At 51.7% G+C, this 20,575-nt stretch overlaps 9 protein-coding genes across 9 annotated transcripts; 3 read left to right on the top strand and 6 right to left on the bottom strand.

Annotated features, from left to right (window-relative positions):
• Nucleotides 1-133: 133 nt before the first annotated feature.
• Nucleotides 134-2,498, top strand: Z519_09623 (uncharacterized protein; the record flags this gene model as incomplete). Its single annotated transcript, XM_016767344.1, has 6 exons — nt 134-332; nt 385-936; nt 1,098-1,197; nt 1,247-1,286; nt 1,337-1,638; nt 1,715-2,498. The coding sequence occupies 6 exons, from the start codon at nt 134-136 to the stop codon at nt 2,496-2,498; spliced, it is 1,977 nt and encodes a 658-aa protein (XP_016616136.1).
• Nucleotides 2,499-3,599: 1,101 nt separating this feature from the next.
• On the bottom strand, nt 3,600-5,671 carry Z519_09622 (uncharacterized protein; the record flags this gene model as incomplete). Its single annotated transcript, XM_016767343.1, has 7 exons — nt 3,600-3,741; nt 3,837-3,928; nt 4,021-4,125; nt 4,198-5,013; nt 5,090-5,381; nt 5,443-5,513; nt 5,567-5,671. The coding sequence occupies 7 exons, from the start codon at nt 5,669-5,671 to the stop codon at nt 3,600-3,602; spliced, it is 1,623 nt and encodes a 540-aa protein (XP_016616135.1).
• A 572-nt stretch (nt 5,672-6,243) lies between these two features.
• On the bottom strand, nt 6,244-7,747 carry Z519_09621 (uncharacterized protein; the record flags this gene model as incomplete). Its single annotated transcript, XM_016767342.1, has 2 exons — nt 6,244-7,116; nt 7,163-7,747. The coding sequence occupies 2 exons, from the start codon at nt 7,745-7,747 to the stop codon at nt 6,244-6,246; spliced, it is 1,458 nt and encodes a 485-aa protein (XP_016616134.1).
• Nucleotides 7,748-8,467: 720 nt separating this feature from the next.
• On the top strand, nt 8,468-10,143 carry Z519_09620 (uncharacterized protein; the record flags this gene model as incomplete). Its single annotated transcript, XM_016767341.1, has 2 exons — nt 8,468-9,955; nt 10,006-10,143. The coding sequence occupies 2 exons, from the start codon at nt 8,468-8,470 to the stop codon at nt 10,141-10,143; spliced, it is 1,626 nt and encodes a 541-aa protein (XP_016616133.1).
• Nucleotides 10,144-10,175: 32 nt separating this feature from the next.
• On the bottom strand, nt 10,176-11,984 carry Z519_09619 (uncharacterized protein; the record flags this gene model as incomplete). The annotated part of the gene is made up of 1 exon (XM_016767340.1): nt 10,176-11,984. The coding sequence occupies one exon, from the start codon at nt 11,982-11,984 to the stop codon at nt 10,176-10,178; it is 1,809 nt and encodes a 602-aa protein (XP_016616132.1).
• Nucleotides 11,985-12,526: 542 nt separating this feature from the next.
• Nucleotides 12,527-14,317, bottom strand: Z519_09618 (uncharacterized protein; the record flags this gene model as incomplete). Its single annotated transcript, XM_016767339.1, has 2 exons — nt 12,527-13,732; nt 13,787-14,317. 2 exons carry the CDS (start codon nt 14,315-14,317, stop codon nt 12,527-12,529), a joined length of 1,737 nt encoding a protein of 578 aa, XP_016616131.1.
• Nucleotides 14,318-15,384: 1,067 nt separating this feature from the next.
• Z519_09617 (uncharacterized protein) lies at nt 15,385-16,594 on the bottom strand (the record flags this gene model as incomplete). The annotated part of the gene is made up of 2 exons (XM_016767338.1): nt 15,385-16,083; nt 16,226-16,594. 2 exons carry the CDS (start codon nt 16,592-16,594, stop codon nt 15,385-15,387), a joined length of 1,068 nt encoding a protein of 355 aa, XP_016616130.1.
• A 1,223-nt stretch (nt 16,595-17,817) lies between these two features.
• Nucleotides 17,818-18,648, bottom strand: Z519_09616 (uncharacterized protein; the record flags this gene model as incomplete). Its single annotated transcript, XM_016767337.1, has 1 exon — nt 17,818-18,648. The coding sequence occupies one exon, from the start codon at nt 18,646-18,648 to the stop codon at nt 17,818-17,820; it is 831 nt and encodes a 276-aa protein (XP_016616129.1).
• A 411-nt stretch (nt 18,649-19,059) lies between these two features.
• Z519_09615 (serine/threonine-protein kinase ark1) lies at nt 19,060-20,406 on the top strand (the record flags this gene model as incomplete). Its single annotated transcript, XM_016767336.1, has 3 exons — nt 19,060-19,149; nt 19,211-20,191; nt 20,254-20,406. 3 exons carry the CDS (start codon nt 19,060-19,062, stop codon nt 20,404-20,406), a joined length of 1,224 nt encoding a protein of 407 aa, XP_016616128.1.
• Between the last annotated feature and the right edge of the window lie 169 nt (nt 20,407-20,575).

The following is a 20,575-nucleotide window of genomic DNA, read 5'->3' as shown; positions in this document are numbered from 1 at the left end:
GAGCACCTGAAGGCCCTTACCTCTCGACCAGCATATCCTGCTTCAACCTCTTGTTTTACAGCCCTCCGCAGTCACGACGACATCGCGGTCAATGAGCATCCTAGGTTTTGCGTGTTAGATTTTACTCCTCACAATGACAATACTGGCCTCTTCGCTCTTTCTGCTCCTTGCTCTGTTGACGGTGCAGACAGTGGCTCAGCCTCCTGCAGACCCGCTCCGGAACTTCTGCAGGAGGTATGGCCACCAGACTGCGGTGATTGATCGAAAACTTTACATTGATGGTGGCTGGCTATACGCGAATCCCATTTCACAGAATCCCATACCCACAATGAGTACTGCTGAAGTCTCACGATCGCAAACAGTTCCAGGCTGACGATGGTGCAGATGAAGGTCTCCTGTATTGTGATCTAGACTACTCATACCAAGACATGCCCCCGGAATATGCGAATCTGACAAAGAACTCCTCGATCCCGGATGTTGCAGGAGGCACGTTATGGCAAGACGAGGTCAATAAAGTCTTCTGGTTGTACGGAGGCGAATTCCAAGCCGCGCCGTCCACGTTTCAACTCTGGGGTTACGACGTGATCTTGAACCAGTGGAATCTGTCCTCTCCGACCCTTGGATCCACGTCGCCGATTCAGAGGGTGTCTTACGGAGCTGGTGTGGCCAGCAGTGAGATTGGAATGGGCTTTTACTATGGTGGCTACCTCAACAACCTGACCAATCCTTTATGGACAGGGCCGCAATGGGCAACAAGCAACCTGATCGTCTACGACATGGATCAAAATACTCTTACCAACTATAGTGGTTATGATAATATCGGCAGGGCCGAGGGAATCATGGTGTACATTCCAGCATCTATCAGAGGTTTACTTGTATATTTCGGTGGAGTTACCTTCCCCTATGGCAATGAAACCGAAGTTGCGGTATGTGAGGGTCTTCTACGCCGCCGCACAAAACATGTTGGAGATACCGCAATACTGACAATTTCATAGGCGCCCATGGACACCATAATTATCTACGACATTTCAGACGGCAAGTAACTCCGCACGCAAAAACAGAAACACTGGCTCTGAGGCTCATTTCTTCCTGAACAGCCAAATGGTACACCCAGACAGCCACAGGGACCATTCCGGAAATGCGTCGCAAATTCTGCGGCGGTGTGACGTGGGCGGATGACCAGACTTCCTATAATATGTAAGTCATCGCTTCGGTATCAAACGAGGGTTCCTAACCTGAGTCCCAGTTATCTCTATGGCGGATTCGGGTTTGGAGAAAACGCAACAGTAAGCATTATATACGGTGCTTGGGAATCCCGTTTCTGAAAGATCCCCAGGGCTTCGACGATGTCTACATTCTGACCATGCCTACCTTCGAATGGATCAAATGGTACCCTGATAACCCAGGCCCTGGCTCGCCGCATGGGCTGCTTACCTGTAACGTGATCGACAGAGGGCAAATGATAGTCATGGGAGGCAATTTTACGAATACCACGGCTTGCGACGTGCCCGCAAGCCAGGGCCAGCATAACCTGAATCTAGGCCAATATGACAGCACGGACGCCAAATGGTATGCCTATCTACCGAATCTCACAGAGTACTTTGTCCCCCCAGCGATCCTGCAAGTGGCGGGTGGCACGTAAGACTCCCCCTTCCGTGGTCATGGATCCTTCGGTAATGACACAGCGATCCAAGCTGACAATGTTTTGTGGCAGACCTGAAGGCGGAGCCATTCAGAAGGCTCCAACGAATGGATGGGACGACGATCGACTGTCGGTCTATTTCGGGGAGAAAGCTGTCTTCACCTCGCGGACACCGACGCGGGCCCTCCCCACAGCGACAGCGACATCTCCCTCCCCAAAACCGTCTCCCCCTTCTCCAAGCAAGAAGACCAATATTGGAGCGATTGTCGGCGGCGCCGTGGCAGGTACTGTGGCGTTGTTGCTCGCGATCGGGATCGCGTGCCTCTGCGTGAGAAGGCACAAGAAGGCGAAGAACAACCAACCTAACCCAGCAGCGGGAGCAACGCCCGTCCCAGGCGCAGCGCAGCCTTTCCCTCCGACCTCGCCGCGAGCCCAATATGTGATCAATGAGAAGCACTCGACGACCGTCGCCTCACCCGGCTCGACCAGCAGAGTCGGCTCGCCGAGCGACCAGCAGCACTCGTCGCAATACAGCACGCCTCCTCCGCCCCCGTCGCAGCACCCTGAGTATCCGAGCTACTACTACGCGGCGGCTCCTGCCCCTGGCGGGCCTGGCAGCCAGCCGACGACGCATTATTACCCCGTGGTGGTGGCCTCCGGTCAGCAGCACCAGCAGCCGTACGCCTATCCGGCGGTGCAGGGAGCGGTGCCAATGCCGATGCCGATGCCGTTCTATCCGCCGCCGCCGGAGCCAAGTCGCATGGAGAGCCACGAGATGCCGACCGTGCGCAGTCCCGAGATCATCCAGGTCCACCAGCCCAGACCGCTGAGGCCCCCGGAGGGTCTCGGGGAATAAAAACGCGATGGATCATCATAATCATGGTCATGGCTGCGGATCCGAAGACTTTCCTTCCTCCCTTCGCTGGAGAAGAAATGAAAGAATGAACGAATCATATTGCCCGGGGAGAATGTTCTCCTAACAGACGACGCATCCCGAGGATGGTGCATGTGCCAGTGGCAAGTGCAGTGCAGTGCATGTGTATGTAACTGCAGCTGAACGTCGACTCACACGAGCCATATGGGAGGATTACAAGAGCCTCCGTTGTTGCTTAGAAGGGGAGGGGAGGGGAAGGGAGGAAGATATCCATCCTGGGACCGGAAGTATAAGTATTAAACCCAAGTAGCCCACATTAATGGACATAATCTCAGCGATTTGAGCCCCCTCTTTTTTTTGACTTGCACTTCGGGGGGATACTGGTGGTGCTCCATCCTTCATCCATCCGGTACTAATTGTTAGCTACCTACTTACCTATATTTGACACAGAAGCGGCCATGTTGTCGTGGGTGGCTAATAAGCACACAAGACACTCCAGGCCTACCTAGCCCCACACCCAGCCTCTCATCAAGACCACTACCTAATAGTGGTAGGAGGCGGCTCTTTGACGTCCTGTGGTCGCAAAAACATGCTCGATACAGATTCTACCCAAGCACCCCAATTTTTCCTAATTAATACAAAGGGAGAGCAATGCTGATCCGCCGGTAGATCACGTACGTGGCTGGATATCTCGAAATCCGTCCATTTTCTCTTCTGCACTCTTTCTTCGGTGAATTCCCCTCCTAGTGGGCGCTGGCTCAGCACCTCAAACGACCTTGAGATGTTGCTATTATCAAGGCTTCGCAGGAGGTCCCTATACACAGTAACAAAGTGACCCCCTTACCTCATGAGAAACGTACTCGTGATCCGCCTGCGGTGAAAGCGTGATGTCCAGCCGGCTCCCGAACTGAGAACCGGGCCCGCTCATGGGAGACTGATAGGTGAGATCGGAAGACAAGTCCTTTTGAAATTTCCACCCTCTTGTTGATGAGGCTGATCAAATTCTGCCGAAAGTACTGTGATCCCCACTTTTCTGATTACAGCTTGCATTGAAGTCCGACATCTTCACCCCGATCACGGAAATCAATATTGCTTCGCAGCGAAATACTCATACCGTCCTGCAAGTTTCGCCCTCCATGTGCGTCCCCAGATAATCAAAGGCACACAGGTTAAAGCCACGGCGACACCAAGACAGCCCAGCAAAACGAACATGTTATATACGCCCCTGATTCATAGTTAGCACCGAAACACTGTTTCTGGCAAAGATATCGCTGTAGCAAGCACCCGTCACACCAGCTCAGGCTTTCCTGGGGCACTCACATGTTGGTCATCCAGGGTGTGATTGCGAAGACGAGGGCGGTAGAGATGATGTTGCGCACAAAGACCACGGAGGTGAGTGCGTCACCGAGGATCTGCAAAGAGAATGAATAAGTTACGAAACATCTTTACCAGACAAAAAAAGGTTTTCTCCGAGCGGAAGGTGGTAGGCGCTCTCTGGACTCACATATTGGTAACAGTCCTGACAGTACGTCAGAGAAATATCACCGCATCCTCCAATTGCAGCTCCGATAAATCCAGCTCCTACAGCATTGACAGGCCAAGCCATTCCCTTGAACCGTCAATGTCAGTTTCCATTCGCATCATTTTCGAATCGAGATCCGCTTTGCGAGTGTGTGCCTACCTTGGAGATGGTCAACCCATACATAAACAATCCGATTGGCATGCAAAAGCCCGGTACCAGGAACAGCCAAAGTCGAGTTTCGGGCTCGTAGATACCGCCTCGTCGCTTCGCAACCTGGAGAATGAAGTAGTCGTTCAGAGGGCCGCCAAAGAGGGAGCCCAAAATAGCTCCGATGGCAGGTGGCAAGTTCATATTTCCGACTCCGATCGGAGTGAAATTATACGGCGGGAAAGGATACAGCGTCGCCTGCGTCACGGCCAGGATCGCCAACATGGCAATACAAAATCCATACTGCAGTGCCGTGAACATGACTGCGGGAAATGTGACCAAGATCTGAAAGGGTTGGTAGAAGTGCATCACCAGGCTGCGCTGTTCAGTGGTTGTTTGCTTATCCAGTGACCACAGGGAGTGACGTTTCCAGTATGAGTTCATGGGGATGGATGTGTCGATTTCAACGAGGCGGCGACGTTCGTTATTGGCGGCGTCGGTGGAATCAACAGAGATAGAGCCACGAGCGTTGCCTTTACTGGTGCTGTTCACTTTGGTGAGGTTGTCCTGCTGCTCCGTGGAAGTGGAGACGACGACTTCCCGACCGTTCAACACCAGCGGAGTGTATTTGGTCTCTTCGAGGAAGAAGACCATAGCAACAGTCACCACGGCCATGAAGATGGTGCAATACCAGAAGACCCATCTCCAATCCTGTGAGACGGCGACATAGCCAGCGGCAACTGGCCCCAGATAGTTGCCGATGATGACAACCACGAGGTAGATCCCGTTCATTGTTCCGCGCTGATGTACGAAGAAGAGATCCGAAACCTGTTGCAATATATGTCAGTAAATGCGGGCTCTATTCGGCCATCTCCAGAGGATTCGGAGGTTGAAGGGGACGTACGGTGACCTGGAAGATGGCCTCATTCACAGCCCCAGCAAGACCAGATATAGCATTCGATCCAATCATATCCCCAACAGTAAACATCTTCGCTTGCCACACGGCGGCAGCAAGCATGACCAGTGCAGTGACAATGTAGACTGGCCTTCGACCGATTCGAAGAGCAATGGGCACAAAGATAATACATCCAACGGATAACGTGGCCATGTTTGTGGCGTAGCCATCATTCAGAACAGCATAACTCATACCAAGCTCGGTGTTGAAGTCTTGCCAGAGCGGCACGGCAACACAGAGGCTGGAGAGTAAGGCCATCAGCTTCTACGACACGCTGCAATGTCCGGGCCGAGCAAACTTACATTGCAAACACCATCAACGCATAGAAGCATAAAATGGTCATATGCAGAGACTTGCGGAATGCCGACCAGTTCTGTTGCAGAAGTGAGAAAGCATTCTACCACAACGCCGGAAACAAAGACTCACCAATGGCTGATTGGGATCCGCATTTGGTTGAGGTGCCAGCAGAATCTTCTGCCCGGTCCTGTCCTCGATCCTCTGCGTTCCCGGCGGGAGTCTATCGTAAGTCATTCTGGCGATGTCGCAGGCAGCCCGTAATGGTCAAGGAATTGTTCTGGAAAATGAGGCGCGCACGATGCTGATGGACTTTGGGAAGGGGGTGGCTATCCTTTAGTAGACCTCGCCGCCAGCCACCCATGATGGAAAAGACCCTTATCAACCGACCAGTATCCCAGGATTCTGGAGCTTTGCCACTGCCTCGAATCATTGCCGACAAGCTTCCGGCCAGGCCAAGGTTGAGGCTAGCGGCGCCTGGTGGCCTCTCTAGGTATGCGGAGAAAGGAAGATCATCCCGTAGTAAGAGCTGATGTCCGAAGGGTTTGACGCTGAAAGCCGACAACACCTCAGATATAATATCGAATCATATCCGTTTGCGCCGACTTAGTGCGGGCTGGATGCAAGGAAGCCAAGGCCCCCATATTGCCCATATCAAAATTTGAGCTGGCTAGGACTGCCTCTTTCGGTTGTTTAGACATAGGCACTATTATGTTGATGATAGGAGAGGACTGTTGCAACGACCGCCGGGTGTATACCTGTATGTTGAAACATGGATCGAAGATCGTTCTGGAGTCGTATTGACGCTCTTATGTCTCCAGCAGCCCAAGAAACCGTTTGAGGGCTCCTTCCGGACTCATCTGGTCGAGCCTCTCCCAGCTGCATCCAAACTCATCCCTTGGGAACCACTCAGTAACTTCGTGTTCGCGTCCCATCACAATATGTGCGAGTGCCTTCCCAGCAAGCCAGCAATGAACCATGCCGTAACCATCCCACCCAGCAGCAATCCATTCACCACCGAGTTCGGGATCGCACTCGGCTCGACCAGACATGAACTCTCGAACACGATCAACCAGGGGCAGCCCATCTCCCGTGAATCCCATAATCCCTGTCCATTTCTTCTCGACCTTTGCGCCTGTTCCGTGGGCAAATGCTGTTGACGGGACTGTCTTTAGATGCTCAAGGCATTGCGCACTCAGCTGGCTATCATCGGCGTTTCCCAAGTCTTCGTCTTTCTCCGGTCCACCTTGGAAGAATCCTCCACCGAGGTACAGTGAGCCATCTTCGCCAGGAGATTGTGTGATGTAGTCAAAGCCTCTTGCCCACATTGTACTCCACGATCTCGAGGCACCAAGTCGTGGGAAGTCTGCGTGTACCGACTGAACCGTCATCTGCCCTCTTAGAGGCCAGAGTTTGCCCTTCAGGAAGGGAAGCAGATGCGCTGCGTACGCGTTTGTGCAATGAATGACGTGTTTTGCTGATATCATGCCTCGCGTTGTGTGCACTTCGTAAGGATGACTTTGGGATTTATTCCGACGTACTTCTTCTGCAATAGTGTGCGTTTCGAGACCAACCTGCCCGCTGGCGAGTAGATTTGACAGTACGCAACCAAGAAATCGATATGGCCATGCCGCCCCGGAAGGACCCTTGATGCAACCATAGGCGTTGATGATTCCGAATTTCTCAAACTACGTCAGCTAAAGAAAGATCGTGGGGAGATTTTGGTACCATCAGCTCTTCCTCTCCCTCATGCACACTCCAATTTTCGCGATGCTCCGGGAAGTCCTCAAGCCATGCTTCGAGCTTGATCTTTGCCGACTCCCAACTCTCTTTGTCGAAAATAGCGCTTACTCCCTCCACACGTCGCACCAAGCCGACTTTACCAGCTTCGCCGAGAGCAGTAGCCTCATTGACAAAAGCATCCAAATGAGCAAGTCGGAATTTCGTAATCTTCATTGCACTGTCTTTGCCGAGTATCTGCTTGAGAGCATGATAATCGGCCCACGGGACGGCTTTGATATGCCCGCCATTTCGGCCTGTTGCTCCCGATATCGCTGACCTGGCCTCAAGCATAATTATTTTCTGTGACGGCTGCAAACGGAGCAAATGCTGTGCCACGCTAATGCCAGCAATGCCAGAGCCGATAATAACGACATCGGATTCCTGGGGTAAAGTTGCCGACTGTTGATCAGCAAAAGAATGACGAGGATCCTGCCAAAAGGACTCGGTCGGTTTTTCGACTGGACTTCCAGGGTCTCGGTTTAGCCTCGCGGCCAATTTCTGCAAAAGGGAGGGTTCAGTTGGTGCCGCCATATTTTTGACTTTGCGGAATCTAAGACCGCACACTCCAGACGAAGTGAGTAGATATGTGGATAAAGTACACAACCAGGGTCGTTCGGAGTTGTTGCATACGTCGAGCGTTCTGGCGAGAAATCTCACTCAGTCATGGACTAGCCTGGAGAATAAAAGATCTCCCACTCGTAGCATCCGTTCCCGAGCCGTCCAAGAGCGTCAGGGGTTTCTGCGCCAATATACTTTCAGGATCACCTAGAGGCTGGCTGACAAGTAGCGAGCCGGTTCAACAATGTACCCAACTATTTATCTGGGAAACCGTGGTGGCCGATCCGGAGGAGAAGTCTGGGGTGTCAAACATCGATCGTGGCGCAAATTTGGATGATTGGAGGGCGCAAAGATGCTTGATTGGTCCCCGGATTCTGGTCTGCTGGGGGTTGAAAGGCGGACAACAGCGTATGTACATCCTGGTACGTCCTCGGTTGAGAAATGCTTCTCAAATACAACCGGCTCCGTTGCAGGTTTGCTTAGAAGCCAAAGAGGAACAGATATATATTGTTGAGCATCGTGCAGCCATCACCTTTTGCCCATTTCGCTGGGCAGATCCGAGTAGTCCATCAAGATTTCCATCCGCAAGGTACTCAGTACGCGAGGTATGGATCTTGTTGAAGTAATACACAGAAGTTGGCTGCTATCCTCTGACATGACAATAGTGCAAAGTCATAAGATCAGATCGCCAGCATGGCCTCAATCAGCGCCATGGTTGAACAAGACGTCCACCCGGTGGATTGGCAGACAAAGGTCGCTCAAAAGCGACAGCAGTGCCGTGAAGCCATTCCGACAGAGTGGCAGCTTCCTTCTGATATCTCCAAGATGCTGGTTTACCCGCTGGATAAGAATCCAAACAGACTCTTCGACTTGGACATAGTCAAGAAGTCGCGGATCCTATCCGAACGTGAACTATCAATCACGGAAAACTACACGGTGTCGGAGTTGCTGGCCAACCTTGCATCGGGAGAGTTCACTTCTGTCGAGGTTACAACGGCCTTTTCGAAAAGGGCTGCAATAGCACAACAGCTAACTTCGTGTCTGACGGAGACATTCTTCGACACCGCACTCCAACGAGCAAAATATGTCGATCAATGTAGGAGTGAGGGAAAGCTGCTTGGGCCCTTGCATGGCCTTCCCGTCAGCATCAAGGACTCCTTTCAGGTAGCTGGCACTGAAGCTTCCATTGGTTTCGTCTCGTTCCTCGGGGAGAAGTCACAGGAGAACTCGCCGATTGTCGACATTCTACTCAGCTTGGGCGCCGTGCTCTATGTGAAAACGAACATTCCTCAGACACTCATGACGGCGGACTCTGACAACAACATCTTTGGCCGAGTCTTGAACCCTCACAACACATCTCTAGGTGCGGGAGGCTCTAGTGGGGGGGAAGGAGCATTGATTGCTTTCCGAGGATCCCCGCTTGGTGTTGGGACTGATGTTGCTGGATCAATTCGCATTCCGGCATTGTGTTGTGGCACCTATGGCTTCAAACCAACATCTTCTCGGGTTCCGTACGGCGGTCAAGCAACACCGGGTTTGCCTGGATGGAAGCCCATACTCGCCTCCGCAGGGCCACTTGCGAATGACTTTGAAGCCCTGGAAGTCTTGACCAAAGCAATCATAGACTCGGTGCCCGCTACGTTTGACTCGACCGCGATTGACGTACCCTGGCGCCGCCTGGACCAAGATGAAGATGCCAAGCTCAGAATCGGAGTCCTGGCTGAAGACCCCCTTTATCCACTTCATCCACCGGTAAAGAGAGCGCTTGCGGAAGTTGCCAACAGACTCGCAGCTGAAGGTCATCAAGTGATTCAGCTAAGCCCAGAGCAAGGCCACGTGGCCGATGCCACGGAGGTGGCAGGTGAGCTATTCAGTCTTGAGACAGAGACTCCGAGGGGACATATCCTTGCGAGTGGTGAGCCTCCGGTGCCCTCTGTTGCTGCGGGTCATCGACCTGCCAGTTTCGGAAACTACCAGTATGTTCCGAATATTGAGAAGTTGGGCAAGCTGCAAAAGTATGCAGCTCTGACAGTGAAACGTCAGGAGCTGTCGGAGGACTGGCGAAAGATGTGGTCCGAAATGAAGCTGGATGCGGTCATTAGCCCTCCAGCTCAAAACACAGCTGTTCCACATGACACGTATGGCTGGCCACCATACACATGTCTCCTCAACGTGCTTGACGTAAGTCGTTTTCACAGGCTCAACCTTGAGATATCCGCTGACGTGTCCAGTACCCCGCTTGCATAATACCATTCTCGAAAGCCTCGCAGCAACAGGACCCTGAGCCACTGCAAATCCGGCCTGGACAAGCTGGCCCGCATTGTAAGAGACGCGAGTCCGACAATGTTCATTTGCTGACAGTCATTTAGATGACCCAAAGGCCCAACATGGAGCCCCGTGCTCAGTTCAAATATTCACGAGTCGTATGCGCGACGAAGAATGCGTCAAAGTAGCTCGCATCATTGACAGATGTCTGAGATGACAGTCCCGATGGATAATAGTTCACGTAGGACCATCTTGAGAAGTGGCTGGGTGCCAACAAACTACTATCCTCTGCAAGTAAGGAGGCCGCTCCCAACCCGTCTTTTTGGATGAGCGCCATGAGTCCATCGTATTCAATTTCTTCATCTGCAGCATATCCGTTGACAGGGATTTTTGCAAGTATGCTGGGGAGTTGCCATATCTTCTTCAATGCGCCTGCGGTGCGCTTCACGTAGCCTGAATACGAGACATTCCAGATTTGCACGAGTTTCGCCTGAATGAGACATCGCATTGTCGAGCGACGGAGCTCGTAAGTGTTGCTTAGATGACTTTGTCGCACTTCGGACTTGGTCGTCGGGCAGGCAGCACAACCGAGGACGAGCAAAGGCCAGCAGATAAATTGTCCGCAGGGCAAAGATGCATCATACATTTCCAACAATACAACTCCCTTGGAAAGTTGAGCCTGGATCTGTGGAGATTGGCTGCTGAGTCCCTCCAAATTGAGAACTTTTGCGATAAATATTTGCGTTGCTATGTAATAGAGCTTTGCGGCAATCTCGGAGTTGCTGATACTGACAGCGACAGTCGATTGGAGAGATGGGATGTTGTCAGAAGCAATCATCGGATAGTCTTCCGCCAGACCCTCCACCTCGGTTGAACACTGCAAAGCAAGTCCATAGAGCTCACAGTGGGCGAAGGGAACCTGTCTGCTCAACCATGTAATCTGGTAAATTTGAAGGAATAGGGCCGGAGGTGTCCTGCCAAGGACAGGCAAGATCAATGGTCCAGTACGTCCGTCTCCTTTTGCGCATTCCAGCGCTTCAATATATTTAATGACGGTCTGGCGGGGAAACGATCTGCAGGTAGCACCAATGTCCTTCTCGAATATAAGCCTCGTAGAGAAATGATATAGGACAGAGTCGAGTAGAGTAAGATGCAATATCGAGAGCTGGCCAATATCAAGACGGGGGATCTCGGCAACTTGGCCTTCCACGATCTTGGCTATGGCGCGATAGTGCGTCAGGCTCGCACTGCACGACGATGAATAGAAGTCCTGATTAATGTCAGTATCGGACAACTGGCAGAGACTCGGGCGGCAACCTCCCTCAAAAACACCGAGGAATAGTGAAGCAGCAAGGAATGCGTCTCTGGGAAAGGATCGACATGTTGTTGGTTGGAGTGCCTGCTGGAAGCCTTGGAGAGCACTTTGAGTGTATAGCATCGCGTCTTCTTTGGGAATCAAGGAAGCAAACGAAGCATGAAGTGCCGCCGGAGCGAGCGCAGAATGCATCACCCATGGCGCATCAAACCCGATTGCGAAAACAAAGGAGACATCTCGAAATTCAGCGGTGGCTTCAGGCGAAGTCAACAGCCTGATGTACCGCGTTGAACAATAATTGAACACGTTCCAGTCCCGCTCCGTCCTCAGTCCGCTATGCTTCTGGCTCAGAGACCTGTGAAGCGTCGGAACTGTTGATGAAACATCCACCGGGTTTTCGGCCACCGTGCTGCTTCGGGCTCTCGGAGATGGAATAGGAGGAGTCCGCGACGCCGTCGTAGGACTTGTGAGTTCCCGGTATATGCATTGAATCTCGAGTCTCCTGCAAGCCCCGCAAATTGGGTGCGCTTCGTCGCATTTTTTCCTTCTCGCCCTACACGTATAGCAGCCAGTTTTGGTCCTTAGTCGAGGAGGTGGTCTTGCCGGCCTCTTCAGCCTGCCAGTGTCCATGATCGGGTCTCGTTGTTGGGTTTGAGTTAGGTCGAAACATTTCGACGGAGATGAGGATGACAAATGGATGGTCCAAAGCTTTCAAAGCATTTTTGTCTGACTGCATTATAAAAGCCGCAAGCACCATATCTGACTGTCAGACCAAAATATACATACAGGGTACAGCACGCCCGATCCCCCCTTCTCGGTCAGCACAGCAACTTCTCGGAGCGTGGAAAAAGGGCTGCACTATGGGTGATTGCTATGTTTATACTGAATTCATCGTTCGACACAGACCCGGCCAGGGCAAGTTGCCGTCCGGCATGGGGATCTTTTGTCTATCGTCACCCTAGTCTATGGCGCAGATCCCTTCGCCCCAAGTCTTTGCTGAATGCGTGTCTCCTATCCTTCAAGACTATACTCCTTCCATATGTTGTTGTATCGTCTAGGTCGTTCCCATGAAAATGTACCAGCCTCCAGACCAAACTCGTCAATGTCGACCACATGCATTTCTCATCAATCGATAACCCAATCCGATCGAACCGAAACGCCAGCGCCGCCCTTTATCGTGGCTCAAGCTTGAATTGATCCTCGAGCTTGAATTGCTGCTCGTTCTGCGGGTCGATATAGTCCATCTGCAATACATGTTGCATAGGTTGCATACTATTCAGCCCTGTGCCTGCACCGCCCTCGTCCATAACGTGATCGTGTCCCAGTATTGGTGGATTGGGGTCCCGAATGAAATGATGCTCAGCCGCTGGGTGACTGAAGTCGCGTGGATCGTGGGGCGATTGCAAATGGGAAGGATCCGTGAAAGCGGGCATTCCTGGCGAGACATAGGCGTTGCTGTTCGGATTATAGTCGGCATCAAGTTGAGCTTGTATCTGTTCCATGATCTGCGGGTCAATGGCCATCTCGTCGTAGGCGTGAAGATGCGCATCCGGGTCATTAACTAGCGGATCATGGTCGTTAGACAAATCCATGGGTTGCTGTATTGACGCGAAATCGTGATCAGATATATGATCGGAGATGTGATTTGTCGTAATGTCCTGATCCCGCTGTGGCATGGCTCGCACCTCGGCTGCTGTTTGTGCAGAATTTGGTGGCTGTGGTGTTTGTGCAGATGGCGCCGTTATTACTGGTGTTGGTGTAGGCTGCCCTGGCTGTGGTTGCAATAGAGCCGGTGGAGCCTCATCAATCGTCCTACTTCGGCCAGGCCGATTCTCCGAGCGTAGTATCATCGACTTATTGAGATCTTTGCATTCAAGACAATTCTTGATGACGTGGCTCACAGTTTCTTTGATCCGGATCCAATGATACTGGGTTGCTATGATGGCGGTGGTCTTGTTGATGCCTGCATGAGCCTGGAGATGGATCCTTTTGGCGATATCGTACTGTGCTTGAGGGTCTGAGATGACCTCTTTGTCCTTCAAAAACAATTTCTCCGGGCCTCCATCCGCATCAGCGACTAGTTTATAGTGAGTAGCAGCACTCCTTAGTCGACTTTTCTCCGATCTATCGGCACCTTGCGGGTAGAGCTGATGTCTCAAGTAGTACCTTATCTTGTCGAAGCGCTCTTCAGAGACGTCATTTTCCCCCTCTGCTCTGAGATCCCTGCCGTAGATGATTGCATCGACAGGTTCCTCCGATGATTTTAAATGTCCACAACCGGGGACTCTTCCGATCCTCTTGAAACCAAGCGAATCCCATATCCTCGTAGAAGCAGTGTTTGTCTCGTAAACCAAGTTGAATACTGAATAGGTATACCCCTAGCAAAGATCAGCTTTGTGTGCCCTCACCTGGGCTCGTACCGCCGAACCTACCAGCTGAGGTGCCCAATCTAGATAGCATTGTCCCATCGATTTCCCGACGCCCTTGTTACGAGCCGCAGGAGTGACTAGAAACCCACCATTGCAGACATGACTGCTTCGACCAGGATAATTGGGCTTGATATAAAAGCTGCCCAGGCACTTTTTGTTCCAGTCAACGCCGTCGTGATCCATGTCGGACACGGCCTCAATGCCTCCAATGTCACCGAGAACCATGACAGCACCAAAATTGCCAAACCAATAGGGCCCAAAAGTTTCCAGTGGTAGAGGATTGATCATGGGGTACGTGTCCCCACCCTCAATTTCCTTGTTGAGCTGCTCCGAGAGATATGCAAGAAGTCTCTTTGGCACGGCATCCGGAGAGAAGAATGGTATTAGGGTTGCAACAGTGACACGGTCTCGAAGTGTGACAGGTCTGGGGAATATCGACGAAGGTATGTGCGGATTGTCTGAGGTCGGGTACGGACTCTGACCCGAAGCCCGATAGACTACAGGCGATTCTGGATCCTCCAACAATGCCGGCATCTTCAACCGTCCGCCGCAAATCAGCCGGCTGAGTTGTAAAGATCTGTCAATTCTGATTCTAGGGGTCAGCGACGATCAAGGAGCGGTGGCCTCTCGATACGCAAGTACTTGGAAGGATAGTGAAAAGGTAAAAGTTGAACATTGGGGAACGTGATCGTCCAATTTTGTCGCTAGCTCACGACACGTGATATTTCCTTGGCAAGCTAATCCTTTTCTGGCCGCAAACCGATACGAAGAAATTATCAGGCAAGCCGACAGTAGGATCAGGCTGAGATAAAGGAGGTGACTCGGATTATATATTAAACACTAGTCATAATGGAACGCCTCGCAGCCATAACTGTGTGCTTTCTCTGAGTCTGCTTTCAAGTCGCGACATCGCCGTCCCCATGGGGCCCTCGCTCGCCCCGACGTACTGTGGTCCGTCTCCGCACATATTGTACAGGTTAAAAATAGCTACTTTACCCAAAACTCAAGCAAAAGGGATGAGTTTCGGTAGAGTATGTGACATTCGAAAAAATCGTGCAAATGGTTGAAGATGAATTGCCGAGTGCCCAGGGGCCAGGCTGGAGGTTTCTCCGGAGTACTCCGGGGCTGTCGCATAGCGATAAAGGTTGCTGACAATGTCTTCTGGAGGAGTGGTTTGCAAGGTCTTGAGAAAGATTTTGGCCAGTCTCGGCACCATGTAGAGCACAGCGGCGCCAGCTGCAGAATTGAGGTGTGACGTGACGGAATATACTACGTCGGCCACCAACGCTGCTGCCTCCTTGATCGATTTAAAAATTCGTCCGAGGCTTCAAACGTATCTGGGCGGTCATCCGTGGCGATGTTTCCACCAACAGTTTCCGTTTGGCATTGTGGCGCTGCCGCAGAGCTGGCATCTGAGTAGACCTGCTTAATTGTCAGAAAACGAGAAGTTCTCGTTCGACGTTGCAATCATTCCGAGCTCGAGGTTCTATCGTTAATTGGCCGAATTGCCCTCCGAAGTAAGATCTCGTCAAGCCGCAAGACATCGGGAAGCTTTCATGGACAGTATAGATTGATGAGCAAACAGCGAAGGAGCTAAAGCATCATTTCATATATTCTTTCATACTCCAACGTTTCGAGCCCGACATGTGCGCGGGAACACCGACATACATGGGCTGGTCTTCATTTTCGATTGGAGGCAGAGCCGAAAGTTCTGGGCTGTTCACACGATTGTTTGAAGAGTCTGAAAGCGGCATTTCGTAGGACCTGCCGCTCATAGATTCCGAACCACTACCCATTGCCGTAGTGTTCATGGAAGACGCCGGCCCCTTCGTAGCAGACAGGCCCAGAGAATGGTGCTTGGACCCGGTCGACTCATAAGGGCGACCAGCTTGGAATATGTCCTTTTCCTCGGCGCCGGTTAGATCGGTATTGGCCTTCGCTAGCCCGTTGAGACGGCGTGAATATCGCTGACCAAGCAAAAACGACAGAATTACTAGCAGGATGACTCCTATAGCGACACCAATGCCAATCCCAGCCTTGGCACCAGCGGTGAGTCCTTTGGATGGGGATGAAGAGTGTGACGCTTGGGACGGAGGATTGGTTCCGGTGGCTGCCAATGATGAATTGGGTTGGTTTGTTGTGGATGCTAACGCTGTAGATGTGTCACTCGAGGTCGTTGAGGCACTGGTTGCTTGGGCAGACGCAGTAGTCCGCAACGTTTCCGAAGCAGATGTAGTGGTCAATGAAGGTGTATCTGACGTAGATGCTGCCGTTGCAGGAGATACACTGGAAGCAGTTGTCTAATTGCATTCTAGTCAGTTATCTGATACGAGAAAGTGGACAGAGGTTGTCAATGACGAAAGGACTGTCTTATGGCTCATATAGATTCCAGGACAGAAAACGCAATGCAGCTTGCCGAGAATACGATAGCGAAAGGCTTACCGTAGCGATCGGATCTGGACCGAAAATTGTCGAATAGCCAATGGTACTGATGACTACTTGATTTGTCGTCAAAGAGACGGTCGAGATGATCGTACTAGTTATCGAACCGGCTACAACTCCTGTTGATGTTATTGTTGTTGGGCTGCCATCGATCGTGGTGGTGATTGTCGCCAGTGCATTCGGTGCCGCGTCGGTCGCGGGAACGACTGAATAGACCGTCACCAAAGACTGTACGACGGTCGATACAGTTAGAGTTGAGAGGATGGGATCTGTTGCGACAGGCACTGAAGGTAATGCATTGCAGAAACAAAGGAAAATACTCAGAGCCAGCACATAGAGGAGTTCCTGCTGGCCCATTATTGTGCTCATGGCACTGTAAAGATCAAACAAGCGTTTGTGCAGTTTCAAATGAGAGTTGCGAAGGCAGGCAGGGGGATACGGCGAGATTTGAGCTAGAAAAAGTAGTTGCCTCGTGGTGCTGACGGAATTTCAGGGCCCAACCATGTCAAGCTCGTCTGCCGTGGGGGATTTGCGAGAATTGCCGAACGGCCTAGACACTCGAGAACGAGCCGGCGTCATCTTTCCGTTGTGGGATCTGAGGCTTCATGCTAAATTATCGCTGGCTTCAGGGCTGGGGATGATTATCGAGAGAATGCGCAAGTGGGAATAGGGGCAAGTAGGGGTTAGCAGAAGGCTGAGCATGAAGCGATATCATTGGCCAGATCGAAGGCTGACGTTTTCCCGTTTTCGGGCAGTGGAAATTGGATGGTTCGCGCAGACTCCGACACAACTTCCCTGGGTTGGTGACCTTTCAACACGCGTTCCAGCGCGTTGTGGGGGGTCTCCATTAGCCTGACTCCAGATAAGGATAATCTTGATTAGCTGTTTAGCGAATTCTGCTTCTTTTATGTTGCTCGATGACAAGGAATAGAGAGCCATTTGACGGTACCACAAGAAGAAAAAAAAAAAGCGAGGACAGAAGCAGGATGCAGACAAAGAAAGTTGAGAAAAGGCGCGTCGGTGGCACGTGGATCTGAGGAGTAAGGCCGACAAAGGCAGGTGCCTGGGGTTGAACACAGAGTCCTGCGGAGGTTCATTGAAGGTTTGGCGCTTCATGCAGCCTTGCCTCAAGGCTTAAAAAGCAGGTCCTTCATGCCCAGCAAACCAACTAGTTCGTGACGTCCTTGCACATCTTGATCTTACTCGTACCATGCACGAGTAATCCCCCCCCCGGGCAGTGCAGCCCTGTTGATGTCTCGCGCCGGGAAGAAACCATATGCCGTCTGTTCTCGATCAACCCCGTGTATATGGTCCACTTCTGTAAAGTGTACCGTCTATGTTCGGATTGACATGTCCCGAGCCACGATGACCGTCCTGATAACGAGGCCTCCATCTATGGAAACAGCAATGGCCAAAGCCTGACTCCTTAACATCTCGTCTTGTCATTGTCCTGTGCGACTTCCGACTTGCCCAGGCGTTTCTCAGGATAGTCTAGGGACCGCAGCTTCCTTGTGCGCCTAAATGTGCCTTTTTGATCGCACAAAGACCACTGTTTGTCTCTTCACGGATGAGCTGTTATCTCGGCAGCAGGTTCATGTTCCCAGGTGGACTCGTTCGAGGGTCTTTTCGACAACGGGTAAGAAATCGGCCGTTTGATTTGCGTCTCGCAGGACTGCAGTCACATCATCCCTCCTCCTCGCCAATTCATCGCGAACCCTTTCATACGCTTCCTCCTTTGCGATGTATTCTCTGATTGCCTCCTTCTTCCCGAAGTCAATGTACAGCCTGGTATCGCGTAACCTGACCACCACGTTGTCCAGTCTCATAAAGAATCGACAGAGCAGGAGTAATCGTGCAGGCATGACTCGGATCTTGCATGAAAGCATGGCAATGCCATTATCAGCAAGCTCATCCTCGTACAGAATCACATCATCGAAAAACAGAATGGGGTCTGGTTGCTTCAATAGCTCCAAGGGGATAGCGTCGCTTGCAGCGTGAAACGCAGGACTGCCAGGCGCAAGATCACCTTTATAGTCAGTGGTATAAGACCAGTCGAACGGTTTGATGACTTCTTTGATGTCATGCGTGTCTTCTCTGCTCTGTTGCCATTCTTGGGAGTAGGCGACCTTTAGCCTCCTCTCCCCCGTCTTGTCAACTCGATCAAGCGCTCCGAAGGCGTCAAACTTGATCCCCCAATGCGAAGATGCGTGTTCAATTGCCACGTAGTTATCGCCAAAGATCATTTCAGGTGGAGCTATTCCAAGCCTATTTGTCATCTCTTCAATAGGCCCAGCCTTCAGGATAGGCAATTTCTGGGTAGTAATGCGAAAGCCTTCAATGGAGAAGGACCGCGGCGGAGCAGCAGAGGGCGAGGGGAAAGTTGTGTTGAAACCATCAGGCGGTCGATGACCGTTGGCCGCCATGGCGACTGCGTCAACTGCGACGTCACCTGGAGCCTTGCTAAACACCTCTTGTAGAGGTGGAAGTCCGAATGAGAACAATGATTTGGTGTTCGGCGTCGAGCGAAATCAGAGGTGAGCAAATCGCAGAAACCTCTTCGGCGCCTCTTGGGGCGGCGCAGGCTAGTGCGGGGAAGCCAAAGAGAGGAGGTGCGAGGCTTAGTGAGGCGGTTGCCCCTGCCGACGATCAGTGTTTATGCCAAGACCTGGTCGACTTCGATAGATGACCAAGTCCCCGAAAACCACCGATTGCCACCACGATACCACTATACCCAACTGCGCCCCGATTGTATTCATCTTGGAGTCGGCGATACTTGTTTCTATTCGGTCTCTCTTTCTCTTTCTCCCGTCCCTCACCGCAAGCCCTCCCGCAGAATGGCAACTAAAACTCTGGAATCCCGCTTCGAGCACCTCAGCGTCAACGACGAAAATGAAGCACCACCAGCCACCACTCTCAAATCAAAGGTAGCTTGTTTCATTAATGACCTCTCTTGTTTGTGGGCCATGTCTAACTCTACCATAACAGAGCGGCGGTCCAGGAGGATTACCAACCGTGTCCTCAACTCAGTCCCGGACAAATCTTGTCAAGTATCCTCTCCAAGTCACCACAGAATCCAAGCAGAACACAGCATCAATCGCAACGATAACAACCACAACCACTGTGCCCACCCACCCGCCTTCGCCCGTGCGGGTAGCGCTCCAAGCACCCCGCGAGTCTGACGAGAGCGATGATTCCCAGCGAAGTAGATCCACTCCAAAATACTTCTTCGACCACCCACAAGCACCCAAACAATTCCACCTCGGTATGTTTGAGATTGGAAAGCCGCTAGGGAAGGGAAAATTCGGTCGAGTTTATCTTGCACGTGAAAGATCATCGGGATTCGTTTGCGCCTTGAAGGTCCTTCACAAATCCGAGCTTCAACAAGGCAAGGTGGAGAAGCAAGTCCGACGAGAAATCGAAATTCAGTCCAACCTAAGACATCCCAACATTCTCAGGCTCTTTGGCCATTTCCACGATAGCAAGCGAGTGTTCTTGATTCTCGAATTCGCCGGCAAGGGTGAGCTGTATAAGCATCTCCGCAAGGAAGGTCGTTTCCCCGAATGGAAAGCCGCGCAATATATTGCCCAGATGGCCGCGGCTCTCAAGTATTTGCACAAAAAACACGTCATGCACAGAGACATCAAGCCCGAAAACATCCTGGTCGGCATACACGGGGAAATCAAGATTTCTGACTTTGGATGGTCAGTTCACGCCCCGAACAACAGAAGACAAACAATGTGCGGCACATTAGATTACCTCCCACCCGAAATGCTTAAACCAGGAAGCTCGGACAATTTCTACAATGAAAAAGTCGATCTGTGGAGTTTGGGTGTCCTGACTTACGAGTTTCTGGTTGGTGAAGCGCCCTTTGAGGACACCACGATCATGACACAGCGAAGGATTGCACGATGCGACATGGCAGTTCCCAGTTTCGTCAGTCCAGAGGCAAAGGATCTAATCATGCGAGTGAGTGAATCCCAAACTCCTCCCAGTATCCGTGGAGAGTTGCTAACAGGGGGTTACCACAGCTTCTGGTCCTTGACCCCGAGAAGCGGATTCCACTTGAGGATGTTCTCCGCCATCCCTGGGTTGTGAAGCACTGTGCCACAAAAGGTGGCGAACGGGGCTTCCAGAGAGCGTCCGGAACTAGCAAGGACAGAGACTCGAGCTCAGATTCATGACCCCTTATCGATAAGCCTTCAGATGCTTGGGATATGACGGGGACGAATTGACCGGTCTTTCGCAAAGAGGACTGCTTGGGGACGGAAATGAGCGATTTTTTTTATTACGAAGATCAATGTGGCAATTCAAAGGGAATGGGTACTGGCATTGGCTCGTCTTCTGATTTGG

Source organism: Cladophialophora bantiana (genome assembly GCF_000835475.1).
Source record: "Cladophialophora bantiana CBS 173.52 unplaced genomic scaffold supercont1.16, whole genome shotgun sequence".
Classification (NCBI taxonomy): Eukaryota; Fungi; Ascomycota; class Eurotiomycetes; order Chaetothyriales; family Herpotrichiellaceae; genus Cladophialophora; species Cladophialophora bantiana.
The sequence above is the reverse complement of the archived record's forward strand: the minus strand, read 5'-3'. Positions and strand labels throughout refer to the sequence as shown.